This window comes from Anabrus simplex, chromosome 2, assembly GCF_040414725.1.
Source record: "Anabrus simplex isolate iqAnaSimp1 chromosome 2, ASM4041472v1, whole genome shotgun sequence".
Lineage (NCBI taxonomy): Eukaryota > Metazoa > Arthropoda > Insecta > Orthoptera > Tettigoniidae > Anabrus > Anabrus simplex.
Window position 1 is genome coordinate 1,149,736,829 of NC_090266.1, and position 16,417 is coordinate 1,149,753,245.

General features: G+C 38.4%; 1 protein-coding gene across 1 annotated transcript in view; it reads left to right on the forward strand.

The window, feature by feature from the left end:
- The window catches only part of hob (hobbit), a 460,559-nt gene that overhangs the window by 315,617 nt on the left and 128,525 nt on the right, over window positions 1–16,417 (forward strand). The window contains exon 27 of the mRNA XM_067142110.2: window positions 8,143–8,347. Coding sequence (XP_066998211.2) covers window positions 8,143–8,347 — 205 coding nt within the window. The remainder of the gene's footprint in view (window positions 1–8,142; window positions 8,348–16,417) is intronic.

A 16,417-nucleotide genomic window follows, 5' to 3' on the forward strand; every position in this document is an offset into this window, starting at 1 on the left:
TTTATCACCCTGTTGTCAAGTACTGGTAAAAGAACAAAGAGAAAACTATTGCTAATGTTGTCGTTCTTTGGTTGTTCGGCAGCTGTGTAAATACAACGTATGTTTAGTCTATTTCAAACATTGTCGAAACATCCTGAAAAATGTGGTATGGGACATGCGTAAGGCTGAAAAAAACTTGGGGAGTGAAAAGGTTAAGTATTTCCAGTTCTTAATATTATGGCTTACAGTACTACAGGTTGAGCTTATTACTAGCTTAACATTACAACACCGTCATATACAAATTCACACGTACTTTATTTAAAAATTTTACACTGTATGTGTAGTGCGGCTAGTATCCAGTATTCGGGAGGTAGCGGGTTCGAACCCTACTCTCCGCAGCCCTGAAGGTGGTTTTCTGTGATTTCCCATTTTCACACCATGCAAATGCTGGGGCTTTACCTTAATTAAGGCCACGGCCGCTTCTTCCCACTCCTAGCCCTTTCCTGTCCCATCGTTGCCATAAGACCTATCTGAGTCGGTGCAACGTAAAGCAACTTGTAAAAAAAAAACCACTGTAACCTATGTGTATTACACTGGGAATACACTGTATGTTTGACCTCATGTCTAATGAGAATCCATTCATTATGTGTACCAAGTAGAGAAGCACCACCATCTGTTTCATTGTCAACTTCCTTTGAACCGGATAACCATTCTGAAATGCTAAGTATTTGAAGTTCCTTTTCAAATGTTCCCACGTACCCAGCTTCACTGCCACTTTCTAAAGGTGGGAGCGACAGCAAAATTCCTCTGATTTTGAAGTTCCTTACGAATCATACTGCGCCGTTACATGGTTATTGGGTATCCTAACTCTCTTCCATTTATCCCACGTTGGCGTTCAAGAAAATCCGCAGCTAACGTCAGAGAACATCTCGGGGATTATGTTATACACAAGATATTTTACGTGACTTCAACTGAGAATTACCCGTCATCTCTCCGTCATTCGCAATATCTACATTTAATGGACCTTTGTGTCATAAAGAATCAGTTGTAAATTCATTAACTTATTATCAACTATGAGATTATCTTATATTAATACTATAGTCTATAAATAATAATGAATTAAATTCTTAATTACTAATATTTATTCAGAATAATATAGTATACTTCAGATAAGTTAAATCAATCGTCCCAATATTTTTTACTAATTACATTGATATTTCTCTGAGAGTATTGTTTCGTAATAATTCTCTTGATCTTGACATTCTAGTCCGCAGTCATAAAATATACTATCATCTTCCAAGGTCTTGAGTTCGTAAATAAAAATAATTCCTCTCCTTGAAGTTTGTTTGGATTGAAATTACTTAATGAAAATCATCTTGACCTCGCATAAATTACAATTCATATCTCCTATGCCTCTTAATGAAGGATAAAATTTAAGAATTCTTTATGTTGACATGAAAAAAAAATTCAATTAACATGTTTGACAGTAATGAAATTATGCCATAAGAATAAAATAAAATTCTTCAGGATTACCAAGAATGTTTAAGAGAAAATATTTCATTCATCTTCGATGTACGCAATTAAATTAATCGATTAAACATATGCAGAATAAGATCAGTTTCATTTCTGTAGCTTTCAGTGGCTACCTATATAAGATTTAAAAAAATACATATTTTTTTGATAATGACTTGATATATTCAAAATATTTTCTAAGAAATAGATAAAATTGCCCTAAATAGCTTCATTAAGTTTGTGGACAGGTTGTTTTTAAGTCATATCACTTCATAAAATTCAATTGTATGATTGTAGGTCGACAAGGAATGCCATGGATGAACTTCCTAATTCTTTAATAGTGATAGGTTAACATAATGAGGACATTAAGATCGTATCTGCCATCAATGATCTGCTATTTCAGCTTAAATAAGCTTAAACCTAAAATATAATATGAAATTCTCTTCAAAGTTGCCATCAGATTCTTAATTATAGGTTACTTGAAATTATTTTTGATGACCATAATCTATTATTAACGAGTAAGTCCATTATCAAATTGCCATAAACCCATATTATAGGTTATTCCATATTTCACATCATTACTAGCATCTATTACAACCTTAATCCATATTTGCATTACTTACTCTTTCATTAATTAACCTTACATAAAAATCTTTCCTTATACGTCGTCATATTTATTATAATTCCTCAACTACATTATCCAAGATAATATTATTCCTTTATCTCACATTCCTTACCTCATATTTTCATCTTATTTTTATATGGCCGCATAGGCAAATATTTTGTTATCAATTCAATGTAACGCTCAACTCGATTAACTTCTCAACTCAGAAAAATTAATATTTCATGGATCATCAACTAACATATTCCTAGCAATATGTACTTCACTTGTCAAAACATTAACATATTTAACCTATGTTTACTTACGTTTGGCAATAAGTTGTCTGTATTATGACCTCAGTAAACTATAACTTGATATGAACCTATATCGTACTTTATATTCCTCAAAACACACTATCTTTGGTATAACTTCTTGTGAGTAAACTGAAATATTGTTAGCATAACACTTCATTGACGTACGCATCTTTCCCTACATTTGGATGTGTTTAAATATATCAGAAGACTACCTATAACCTTCCTTAAAACATCACTATTAATTCACTCGCGTTGAAACTACATATTTATATCACTTCACGAAGATATACCGACCTATTCCTGATAAACATCACAATCAACAACTTGCTACAAGACAGAAAAACATAATTAATTTTAATGATAATTCGTAAAACTTATTCTGCGTGTGTTTTTGGGCAGGGATAGTTGCTGCTTCGTCCTTCCTCGGGAATGTTCATCTCTGGACTACGGCTCTGTCATCTCCAAATCTTGTCAGTTGGACTTGTAATCACGGGAAGAGTCGGCAGGATTCCATCAGATGTCAATCCCATCTCTGATTTAGCAAGCCATCATGACGTTCTCAGACACATGCATGAAAAATACATCCAAAGATATTGTTAATATCATCTTCCTTTTAGTTACAAAGCCTTCTTGTACTGTTACTACGTTTTGAAAGGTATAATATGACGTCGGAAGATCTGCTACAAAAGTCTCAATGATATTAATGGTAGTTTAAAAATCGTCTTATTTATCGTTAATACGCTTTAAATCTTAGCGTTTTCTTAAAGTGTTTCCTAAAGAAACTTTCGTATTTCTTCAGTGCAATCCTAGTATACACTCAGCTGTATCTTACCTCCTTCTGTGTATTTCGCTTGAGATCTTGTATATTTGAGATGCACAGGTTTTATCGATAAATTTTGGCATTTTTCCCTTAAAATTTGTTAATTTCTTCATGTAATACGTTTCTCATACTTCACCGTGGCTTAATTCAATTCAGTGTTCGATTGTTCTCCCTGTTGATTTTAACAATTTGAAGTTAACACATTCATCTCAGTCTTGGCCACTTTGATTCCATTTGTCCGTATCTTTTAACTTGTATTTTCTGCCGTTTGATATACGAAAATTTTAGCGTTATTCACGGCAAATGACAACTTTAACATTCCGTTTTAAGTAGTCAGGGCAGTGACTACGTAGAGAATTAGTTCTTCCACAGATCCACTGTCCGCTGATCCATCCAGCAGTAAACTAACATAATGTGCATCTTTCAGCTCAGAAATTATTTCAATTGTTAGTACCTTAGCTATTTGACTAATAATTTCCTTGTAACTACCGTATAATCTTGAATACCACCCACCACCGAATAAGACCTGCACCCTTATTTTGAAAGAAAAAAATATTTTAAAAAAACTGAAGTCAAAATTATTTACAACCTTTACTAACACACATCAAATGATTAGAAAATACAAATAAAAGTAAACAAATATTTCCAGAACGATATCCAGTGAGTTCATTCATCATCATCATCATCATCAGTACAAACTTCGAACTTTCATCACCATCACCTTCCCACAAAATGTCATCACTGCCGTCCATAGCATTAGAAATGCTACGTTTCCTGAAGCTCTTCCGTATGAGATCTCCAAGGATACGATTCCATGCCGTTAAAATCCATAAACACAGCAGCTGAACTTCTGGGCGCTGAATGTGACCAGTTAGCGTCAGTGTGTGATTATCAACCGCCATCCATTCTGTATAGAGCTGTTTCAAGGCTACTTTAAATGGACGGTTCACGCAGAAGTCCAGCGGCTGTAGCATAGACGTCATCCCGCCTGGAATGACTGTTAGGTCGGTTTTCCCATCCTTGATATGTTTCTTCACAGCGTCTGTTGTGTGGCCGCGGTAACTGTCGAGAACAAGCAAGCTCTTTTGTCCCAATTATGCACCACGGCGACGTTGCCAGACACACTTTACCCAGTCTTCCACAAGTGAACTGTGCATCCAACCGGAGTTCTGAAATCTGACGATAACACCTAAAAAGGAAGCGTCTTTCGCTTGAAAACAGTGTACGGCAGCAATTTGGTTCTGTCAGCGAGAAAACAACATTACCGTACACCGTTGTTTTCATTATACCTGTTCTAATGGTAACACTTTTCGCACCCTTAACATTCACAGTCCTGTCCACTGGCATTTCATAGTAGACTGGTGTCTGATCTGCATTGCCAATTTAGGAAAGCAAATTTGCATTTTCGTTCCGCAACCGAATTACATGACGCTGTGAAATTGAGGTACGCCTTCGTACGCTCAACCCATTTCTTTTATAAAAATTACAAACCCATCCTTGGCTTGCCTTAAACCCTTCCATTGAAAGTTCCCTTGCGATCTCTAATGCCTTTAGCTGACACATTTTGGTTGACACACCATATCCCAATTCCTGCCTTTCTGTCACATATTTATAAATTTCTGGAAATTGTACTCAGTCCACGAAAAGCTCTATGATCACCACTACATGTTAATAGCACATTTTTCTTCTTTCTCCAATCACGAATACACGACTCGTCAGTATCGTATTTCCTACCGGCGGCACGATTTCCAATAATTTTGGCTTCCCGAACTACTTTCAGTTTCTCACTCGCAGTAAAAGATCACAAACGCTTTGTGGAATTCATGTTGATACTCCGAGAACGTGCGTGAGACTGACGCCAAGCGCAGAAGTAGCGTATACTGAGAGCGGAGAGAGCATTGTTGCCAATCCGCGCCGGCGATGATGCCCGATTTATGCGCATTCAGAAAGATAAATTTCCCAAAATTTTAAATAAGACCCGCACCCAATTTTGGAAGCAATATTTTCGAAAAAACCAGCGTGGGTGGTATTCGAGATTATACGGTAATTCTATTGCCTTACTACTCTCTCGGCCCTGCTCTCAATCTCTCACTCAGTTCTATAATCCAGGAATCTGTGAATTGCTTATTATTCTTTGCAATATAATATGCAATATTGAAAAGCTTCTTCAAATTGTCAAATACATTAGAAATCATTTTCTTTTTGCACATGGCCAGGGGCATTGTTTCTGGTAACAATATTGTGTTACAAGTTGCAAAGATTTGTTATGTTTCATGTCTAGTTTAAATGGCCCTGTAAAAATTGTATTACTGATCTGAAGAATTTGAAAATGAAACACGAAATTTGCATTGAGCCATACCTCTAGTTTCAATGAATGTTAGCCAGGGTAGTTTCTTACACCAATCTTCTTTGAATTTTCTTTTACGTGGTGGTAGACGTACTAAAACGGCTACATTTCTCACTTCAGATACAACTTTATTTACACCGGGCGAGTTGGCCTTGCGGTTAGGAGCGCACAGCTGTGAGCTCGCATCTGGGAGATAGTGGGTTTGAACCCCACTGTCGGCAGCCCTGAAGATTAATTAAGGCCACGGCCGCTTCCTTCCCATTCCTAGGCCTTTCCTGTCCCATCGTCGCAAAAAAAAAAAAAAAAAAAAAAAAACCACTTTATTTACAGGCTCTCTTGCATGTGTACTAAAAGCCTGAACTGCTATGCTGATTACGGAAGGACCTGTCATATTTTCTGCATCTTTCTTTTCTTCCAATACCCGCTTAACCCTTTTCTGCCCATATTTTCACTTCGCTTATCCCCAGGTTTCAACCTATTATTTAGGAAAAACTGAAGCAGAGAGCATTGTTTCAGATAAAGTTAAATATAATGAAAACTATTGATCACAATGTACTCAAATTTTCAATTACGTTAGAAATATACCATCACATCAATTTCTCTATTCATAGAGTTATAAGGTTGTTGGTTCAGCAACACCCCCCCCCCCCCAACTACTGGTGATACTCGACGCATCCTCACGTTGTCCGAATCCCTCTAAACTAATAATCACCTGATTTTGGAGGGGGAATGATGTCCATGGATAGAAGATTTCATTTTCTCTGGGCAAGTGTCTTCCCATTCTGTATCTATTTTACCGGAATATGCCTGTTTAAATGCTGCATTGATGGATATGAAATTGGCTATGTCACTGAATAGTTTGTTTCCTCCTAACATACATAGAAAACAATCTATTTCTCGTAATACTCTTTCCAAATTATGGACAGGTTCAACATCATCCATATAATCATTCGCAGTATCGAAACTGAATGTTTGTGTTACCTGAATATCCGCGGTATTGCCATCAGTTCCGATTTTTCGATACCCGTTTTCACGTATATCACTGTTATCACTAAAATTATTGTCATTGATATGTTACTCACTCACTAAAAATTCACCTCCACCCCCACCCAATGATTCTGTGTCACTTTCTTCACATATATTCAGCTCAATTTCAATATCCGCAGTATTTCATCGCTCCATGTTTACGAATGAAACAGCTGACCCGCGCTCGCAGAAGTTCAAGACTGTTGCCTAGGCAACATCGAGACAGATTATTGCTTTTCTTTTATTTCCTAAGCCTTGTAGATTGTACTGCATGTTATTAAATGCCTTATAAACACTTCACTGCCGAAAAAAAAAAACTGTCGCATAGACCGCAGAGGTGTGCAGATAATACAGCCGGGCGCTTTCGGGTGCTAAGGACCGGAAGGCAAAGTTAACAGGTGGGTGCTAAGAATAGGAAAGGGTTAATATGTATAGGAATTGTGAAGAAGTGTGTAAAATTACCGGTAGCTTGGTTTGATTGGTCATCACACTTGGGTTTGTTATTGTATCTCATGTTCGAAGGATAGCACAGTATTAAACGACCACACAAACCATGATTTATGATTTACAAGCCTAAGACCTTCCTTTATTAAAACTTTAATAATAATAATAATAATAATAATAATAATAACAACAACAACAAAGGACACGCCTAGAACCACTGAAATGTAAACACAGTATCACAGATTCATTGTGACTATGAAGTAATTATTTCCTCAGTTTGTCCACCAAAGCTCTGCTGCTGTAACGAATAAGGGCCAACTGTGTTATGCACATAGATTATGCAAAGTCTCTCGTATTTGTTCCTGCACAGAGAAAAAAATTCCCTTTGATCTTGCAGTTATTTATTTTCGAGAAGATCGTGGCATGGTTTTAAACTTGTTCAGTGATGTCATGTCATATGTCGCAGGGATTTTGTTGCAAACTGATGGGTAAGAGAAGAAAAAAAGTATGGAAAAAACTGAAAACAGATTTTTTCCAAGTGGCCGAAACGTAGGTGCTAGTAGCAAAAACACAGTCGCTGCGGTGACCTCGCGCTCAGGATTTCTGCACCCGTGCCTTATACAGATTTTCAACTTACTTTTCTCCCAATTCAGGAGAGTGCATTACATGTGTTTTATCTTTATAGTAAACTCAGGAAAGAGGGTCTTATTGATGATCGATGGATTATCTATTTATTTTTAATGCTTATATTCCAGGATTGAATAAAGAGTGTTATTCCCTTCAGGTACATAGTTTAATTTGAGAATTTGTGCATATTTTTGAAGTGTGTGTAATTCTGCTTTCATTTTATATGCATTTTATTGGTAATGTATTACAATTGGTTTAACTTCTTCTTGGAATAAAACAATACATATTCACTTAGTAGACAGCACCAAAATATATAGCATAAATGTTCATTTCTTCATCTTTGTTTGATAGTTATCTTGCAACCAAAATATTGCAGATTCCTCACCTCCTGAATTTCTCAGCTCAGGTCTGTAAAAGCCTCAACTTTATATTGTATGTTGACATTTGATAAGTGTTCCTTCTCTGGCTACAGAATACCGCATCAGTTCAGGCAACCCCATCGCCTTTGACAAAGCTTCAGTCAGGTCATGCTGCCACCATGCTGCAGCAGCTTATTGCTGAAGCTGATAACAAACCTGTTGTGTTCAGTGACGACCTGTCAGTTCAGACTAGGGAACAGCACTTACAGGGCTTGGCAGCATGTCAAGAAGATGACGTACTTCACAAGAACTGGCTTAGTGAGTAGATTATTTCTAGTTAAAAAAATAAATAACGTGCTGCATGCTGCATAATATCCATTGTCTGTTGAGGGTAGGGGAGGAGAGGCAGATGAATATTGTAAAGACAGTCAGTTGGCAATTTTCATTGAAAGATGTGTACATTGCTGTTGCTGCAAAAATAGACAGTGTTCTGTAGAATAATATGGTAACCATTCTTTGAAAAATTGTTTCTTTCTACAGTTAATGTTCTGAACCACATATTGAGGCCCCACTGTTGTTTTAACCAGCGACAGGAATCTGCTGTAGCTGAACGTTCACTAAACCACCTGGACTACGAAATGAAATTCTAAGAGATGAAATGGCCTGGCTAAGATCACCTATAATCTGCTTGTTTACAGTGATAGTCATTTGAATTAGAAATACGTTCTGCAGGCGTATAGAAGTCCGAGCGAGTGGCTGCGTCATGGAGCGGTCAGCTTGCATTTTGGAGACAGTGGGTTTGAACCCCACTGTCAGCAGCCGTGAAAATGGTTTTCTGTGGTTTCCAATAATCACACGAAATTCTGTACCTGAACAGAATCTGGTGTCCTGTACTAACAGCCGTCCAGCTCCACTTCCATTTCTTCTATTAATCATACTGCACAGTAAACTTCTTTTATGTTATTTGGAAAGTGGTTTAACATTGCACTAACACATTGAAGATTTTTGGCAACACAAGAATAGGAAAGGGCTAGGATTGGGAAGGTAGTGGCTGTGGTGTTAATTAAGTTACAGCCCCAGCATTGGCCTGGTGTGAAAATGAAATACCGCAGAAAACCATCTTCAGGGCTGATGACAGTGGAATTCAAGCCCACCATCTCCATAATGCAAGCTTACAGTCACACGACCCAAACTGTGCTACCAAATCGTTCAGTGCATAGTAAACAAGCATGTCCCTGGGGGTTAATTTTAGCTGAAGTGCTAAGCTGTCTTGAGAAGGGATTACATACAGTCTATAGATGAAATGTAGATACTCCACAAAGGTAGCATAATTGTTCAAGAAAATAAACATTTTCCATTCTATACTTATTGATACAATGTTTGGATACTCAAAGTGAAAAGAGTGTTTGGTTATTCTATTCTTTCATATTTGAAGCTTGTATCCAATGAGAGATTGTTGAGAAGGAAGAGTTGATGGAATTCCATACATACGCAAATGATCCCCGCACCCTAATTTTAGGAAGGAAATTTTGAAAAAGTTATTTTTGTAATTGTATAATTTATGGTTCATGTTTGTGGGTTACTGTAGTCACGTCCTAGTTCGTGAATCATGGGCAACGGCTGACTGGCCTAGTAAGTGGTCCTGAGAGTCGGGATACCAGTTACTATGGAATGGGAGTCGGCATCTCGGACATATTCTGAGTCCTGACCCTCCTTGTGCTCAGGCGGCTAGGACTATACAATCCACCGGTGGTCCATAACCCGTTAGAGGAGAGATCCTCACTTGGACTATGTGCAAGTAGGGTAGCATCCTGCTTCATGAATCTACCGAGCTCAGAACATTTTAAGCAAGCCTCGGACCTGTGGGAGTAACGGAGTCCCACTCCCATTTGACAGACGAGGGACTCCTTGGAAACAACTTGGCGAACGAAATGGAATTCGATGGGGAGCTATCAATATTAATGGGGCTTATGGAAGAAAGAAAGTAGAACTGGCTGAGTCAGCAAAGAGGATGCATCTGGATGTGCTAGGAGTAAGCGATATTCAGGTAAGGGGAGATAACGAGGAAGATATAGGAGATTATAAAGTGTACTTGACGGGTGTTAGAAAGGGAAGGGCAGAGTCTGGGGTAGGGCTCTTTATCAGGAATACCATTGCACGGAACATAGTTTCTGTTAGGCATGTAAATGAGCGAATGATGTGGGTAGATTTGTCAGTTGGAGGAATTAGGACTAGAATTGTGTCCGTGTATTCACTATGTGAGGGTGCGAATGAGGATGAAGTTGACAAGTTTTATGAGCATTGAGTCACATCGTGGTCAGGGTCAACAGCAAGGATAGAATAGTGCTAAATTTCAATGCGAGAGTTGTGAATAGAACTGAAGGATACGAAAGGGTGATTGGTAAATGTGGGGAATATATGGAAGCTAATGGGAATGGGAAGCGTTTGCTGGACTTCTGTGCTAGTATGGGTTTAGCTGTTACGAATACATTCTTCAAGCATAAGGCTATTCACCGCCACACATGGGAGGCTAGGGGTACCAGATCCATAATGGACTATATCTTAACAGACTTCGAATTCAGGAAATCTGTTAGGAATGTATGAGTTTTTCGGGGATTTTTCGATGATACAGACCACTATCTGATCTGTAGTGAACTAAGTATCTCTAGGCCTAGGGTAGAGAAAGTGAAATATGTCTGCAAACGAATAAGGGTAGAAAATCTCAAGGACTAGGAAATTAGACGGAAGTACATGGATATGCTTAGTGAGAAGTTTCGAACAGTAGACAGTAAGCAGGTTCAGGATATAGAAAGTGAATGGGTGGCGTACAGGGATGCTGTAGTAGAAACAGCAAGGGAATGCCTAGGAACAACAGTGTGTAAAGATAGGAAAAGGCGAACATCTTGGTGGAATGATGAAGTGAGAGCAGCTTATAAACGTAAAAAGAAGGCTTATCAAAAATGGCTCCAAACAAGGGCCGAGGCAGACAGGGAGTTATACGTAGATGAAAGAAACAGAGCGAAACAAATAGTAGTTGAATCCAAAATGAAGTCCTGGGAAGATTTTGGTAACAACTTGGAAAGGCTAGGTCAAGCAGCAGGGAAACCTTTCTGAACAGTAGTAAAGAATCTTAGGAAGGGAGGGAAAAGGGAAATGAACAGTGTTTTGAGTAATTCAGGTGAACTCATAATAGATCCCAGGGAATCACTGGAGAGGTGGAGGGAATATTTTGAACATCTTCTCAATGTAAAAGGAAATCATCCTGGTGGTGTTGTGAACCGCCAAGCAAATGGGGAAGAGGAAAATGATGTTGGTGAAATTATGCTTGAGGAAGTGGAAAGGATGGTAAATAAACTCCATTGTCATAAGGCAGCAGGAATAGATGAAATTAGACCTGAAATGGTGAAGTATATTGGGAAGGCGGGGATGAAATGGCTTCATAGAGTAGTAAAATTAGCATGGAGTGTTGGTAAGGTACCTTCAGATTGGGCAAAAGCAGTAATTGCACCTATCTATAAGCAAGGGAACAGGAAGGATTGCAACAATTATCGAGGTATCTCATTGATTATTATATCAGGCAAAGTATTCCCTGGCATCTTGGAAGGGAGGGTGCGATCAGTCGTTGAGAGGAAGCTGGATGAAAACCAGTGTGGTTTCACACCACAGAGAGGCTGTCAGGATCAGATTTTCAGTATGTGCCAGGTAATTGAAAAATGCTACGAGATGAATAGGCAGTTGTGTTTTATGTTTTGTAGATCTAGAGAAAGCTTATGACAGGGTACCGAGGGAAAAGATGTTTGCCATACTGGGGGACTATGGAATTAAAGGCACATTGTTAAAAGCAATCAAAGGCATTTATGTTGACAATTGGGCTTCAGTGAGAATTGATGGTAGAATGAGTTCTTGGTTCAGGGTACTTAAAGGGGTTAGACAAGGCTGTAATCTTTCACCTTTGCTGTTCGTAGTTTACATGGATCATCTGCTGAAAGGTATAAAGTGGCAGGGAGGGATTCAATTAGGTGGAAATGAAGTAATCAGTCTGGCCTATGCTGACGATTTGGTCTTAATGGCAGATTGTGCCGAAAGCCTACAGTCTAATATCTTGGAACTAGAAAATAGGTGCAATGAGTATGGTATGAAAATTAGCCTCTCAAAGACTAAATTGATGTCAGTCGGTAAGAAATTCAACAGAATTGAATGTCAGATGGGTGATACAAAGCTAGAACAGATCGATAATTTCAAATATTTAGGTTGTGTGTTCTCCCAGGATGGTAATATAGCAAGTGAGATTGAATCAAGGTGTCGTAAAGCTAATGCAGTGAACTCGCAGCTGCGATCAACAGTATTCTGTAAGAAGGAAGTGAGCTCCCAGATGAAACTATCTTTACATCGGTCTGTCTTCAGACCAACTTTGCTTTACGGGAGCGAAAGCTGGGTGGACTCAGGATATCTTATTCATAAGTTAGAAGTAACATACATGAAGGTAGCAAGAATGATTGCTGGTTCAAACAGGTGGGAACAATGACAGGAGGGAACTCGGAATGAGGAGATAAAGGCTAATTTAGGAATGAACTCGATGGATGAAGCTGTACGCATAAACCGGCTTCGATGGTGGGGTCATGTGAGGCGAATGGAGGAGGATAGGTTACCTAGGGGAATAATGGACTCTGCTATGTCGGGTAAGGGAAGTAGAGGTAGACCAAGGCGACGATGGTGAGACTCGGTTTCTAACGATTTAAAGATAAGAGGTATTGAACTAAACGAGACCACAACACTAGTTGCAAATCGAGGATTGTGGCGACGTTTAGTAAATTCACAGAGGCTTGCAGACTGAACGCTGAAAGGCATAACAGTCTATAATGATAATATATGTATGATGTTGTATAACTTTGTTAAATATTATTGTTGAAAACTCGTAATACTACAGTACGACAAATATAATACATCTGGTCTGAGTTGGCAATTTGCAAGAGTAAATACGAATTCCTTGGGTGAAAACCGATAACAAATCTATGGAAATTCACAATATTTTCTTTATAATTGGCTTGGAAACATTGCGCATTGCTAGTTTTCCTATGTAAACTGAAGTTATTTCAGTTAGTTGTCTTTGCTATAGCTGACAACAGACGCAATTCATTTGTGGTTGCGTATCCAAACTGTCTCTTTTGTCACCTACAGTAGAAGTCCGTTATAGCGAAAATTCACAACAGCGATAAATTTACTCGCTATAACGGATTGTTGTTATATCCGATTTTTTGTAAAATGTCGGCGAACCCTCACACACATTAAAATCAGTATGAAACGACAGTCAGCTTGCAGAAAACTTGCATTTTTGCGGATAATATCCCCTCTTCGGCTTACTTGTTTTTTTTTTTTTTTTTTTGAAATCTGATATTGCGTGAAAGTATGTTTAATTTCATTCTGAAAAATTATAGTATTGTATTTCTCCGAATCCAAGACGCCCCCACCTTTTCCTTCAAAAAATTTATATCAGTCTTAAAAAGTGCTTTGTAAAATCATATGAATGCCTTTCTTATACAGTACACTTTTTAGACGCCGAACATTGGCTTTAGTTATGGCATATTACTTTTCTGCTGCACAATTATTCTCTATTTCAGCGGGTTTAATAACCATTAACTTATAATATTGGCATCATAATATTGAAGAGAACCCCTTGAAAATATTCTGGCAATACCTATTTCACGCGTCTCTACAATACGACGATTCATTAGGAAAATATTCTTACTTACTATAAAACTGTTACTTTCACTCAGCGTCAAATATAACTGGCTACACGCACATCTCGCTTGCCGGCTTCAGCCTACTTCAGTGGCTAGCGATGTATAGGCCTAATCGTGGAAGTTGAAGGTCAACGAGCGAATTTATTGCGCCGCGGTATGGCAATTCCGCCCCTGCGTTTTTTGTGCACATACTTCAAAATTTCATCTGTGACTTCTTTAAAGTGTCCATGTTGCACACCACAAATGCAATCTTTTGTGCAATACGCATTTTAATCTCTCCTTGTCTTCACGCTAACGCCGAATATTGGCTTTAGTTAGGCCTATGCCGTATTTTCTTTCGGCTGCACGATTATTCTACATTTACGAGTGTTTAATAACCATTAACTTAAAATTGTCATCATAATATCGATGAGCACCTGTTGAAAATTTGCCGGCAATACGTGTTCCACGTATCTTTACAGTACGATGATCCATCACGAAAACATTCCTGCTATCTATAAAATTTAATTTTACTAAGCGTCAGGTACAGTGAACGCGTTATAACTGTGCTACTGAGTAGCCGTGGCCTTTCTAAGAATTCGAAGGCTTGCGTATTTTTATGCCATTCTGCTGATTTAAGAAACGATTTTGTAGAGCCAGCTGTTTCCAAGATCCAGCGACGTTAAGGCCTGTTTACACGCGGACAGTACTTTAGTAGTAACTACATTTTGAACTTAATTTTAAGTGACTTGCAGCGTGTGAACTGCGACTTAAGTGGTAAGTAAACGATTAAGTAACTATTTAGTCAAGTGGAATAGAATCCCATCTATTTTTCCTTTCAAGTAGACCTCCAACAAGCGGCGCGCGCACCCATCGGAGTAGTGGGGGAAACACTGTACTTGCTACTTACCACGTGTGAACAGGCTCAATTTAGTAAAGTTCATAAGTTGTGGGTGAAATTATGGAGTTGATCATCCCTGTGAGTTTGTTTTTCTTTAGATCATTTGTTCTAATTGCTGAGAACAATGGCTTCATGGACATAAGATACATACATCATCATTATAGATCGTTATGCCTTTTAGCGTTCAGTCTGCCAGCCTCTGTAACATTCTAAAATTCATAAGTGAATACGTTCATCACGAGTAGCTTTGGAATACTAAAATGCACTGCCCATGATAATATCTCCCTTTTGTATCAAAGGTTCAACTTTATGCAGTAACTCATTAAATGTTACTTCTGACATTCGCAAGGGTAATAAATAAATTATGTTATTCGCTTCACTTCCCAGCAACTGCTTTTACGGTTTCCGGAGAGTCGAGATGCCGGAATTTTGTCCCACAGGAGATTTTTACGTGCCAGTAAATCTACTGACACGCGGCTGGCATATTTAAGCACCTTGTAATACCACCAGACTGAGCCAGGATCGAACCTGCCAAGTTGAGGTCACAAGGCCAGCACTCTACTCTCTGAGCTGCTCAGCCCGGCTATTAACAAATATTTCTGTCTATCCTTCTTGGTTAATTATTTAAAAATAATTGTACTTGTTCCGATATAATTCCTTCTGGTTATCAGTTTTCACTCCTAATTTTGGTCACCTAATCCTCAATGTCCTCTAAAATGGCATCTAACATGCAACGAATAACGTCACTAACATGTTTTACTCGCTGTTGATGACCGATCATCTTATCTTCTGATCTAGTTGACGACGCAAGAACGACTGAATCAACTGACTTGAGTGACAGATTGTCATTTGTCACTGTACTAAACGCTGTCTTACGTTTAAACTAGCCTACGTGAGTAGTAACTTACCAATTACTACTGTACTAAACACTGTCTACGTGTAAACCGGCCATTACACACAGGCACTGAACAACCGGTCGCCTCGGGCTAGGGATGTATATTAAAGAGACGGTCGTTTATTGTCAAGGAGTTTTGTGTGCACGCGCGGGGGGGGGGGGGGGGGAGATGGCACCGTCGTGGTTACTACGGTAGTTGCCAAGGCCACGAATGCAAGATGACCCTTGATATTTCACATGATATTTTGAGGAAAAAAATTGTCGTCTTGGATTCGGAGAAATACGGTATCACTCCAGAGGCTTCTGTGGTAAACATTTCCATTTTTTTATTCAAACGGCGTCACCTAACTTAACCGCACCTATGTGTATCGTGAAAACACATTTCAAATGCATGTAGAGAAATGATAACCTCCTCGCTAAAATTTACATGGGAATAGCCATTTTAAAATTTAACTAGATGGGAGAAAATATAAACTATCCTCTGAAATCAGTGATGTACTCTGCAACATCTAGAGGTGTATCACATTCTTACTTAATTACAGAATATAACATTAAAATTAAGAAATCGTTTATTCAGCCTTTATTTTTAACGAGTTAACAACTGCTATCGGCCACGTTTTTTAAGCATTTATTACGAAAACGTATTATCCTCTTTCATTTTGAATTTCCTTTAGGAAACAGCAGTCGATGGGTATTACTAATCAACTCCCACATCGCCTTCGAATGTCGACGAGAGAGCTCGCAAATGCACATAGCAAGAAAACTGTACCATACCGAAAATGATCGATCGTATTTTGTGGCAAACATTTCAGTTTTCTCATTCAAACAGCGTGACCTAACCTAACTTAACCGTACTATATTTATCGTGAATG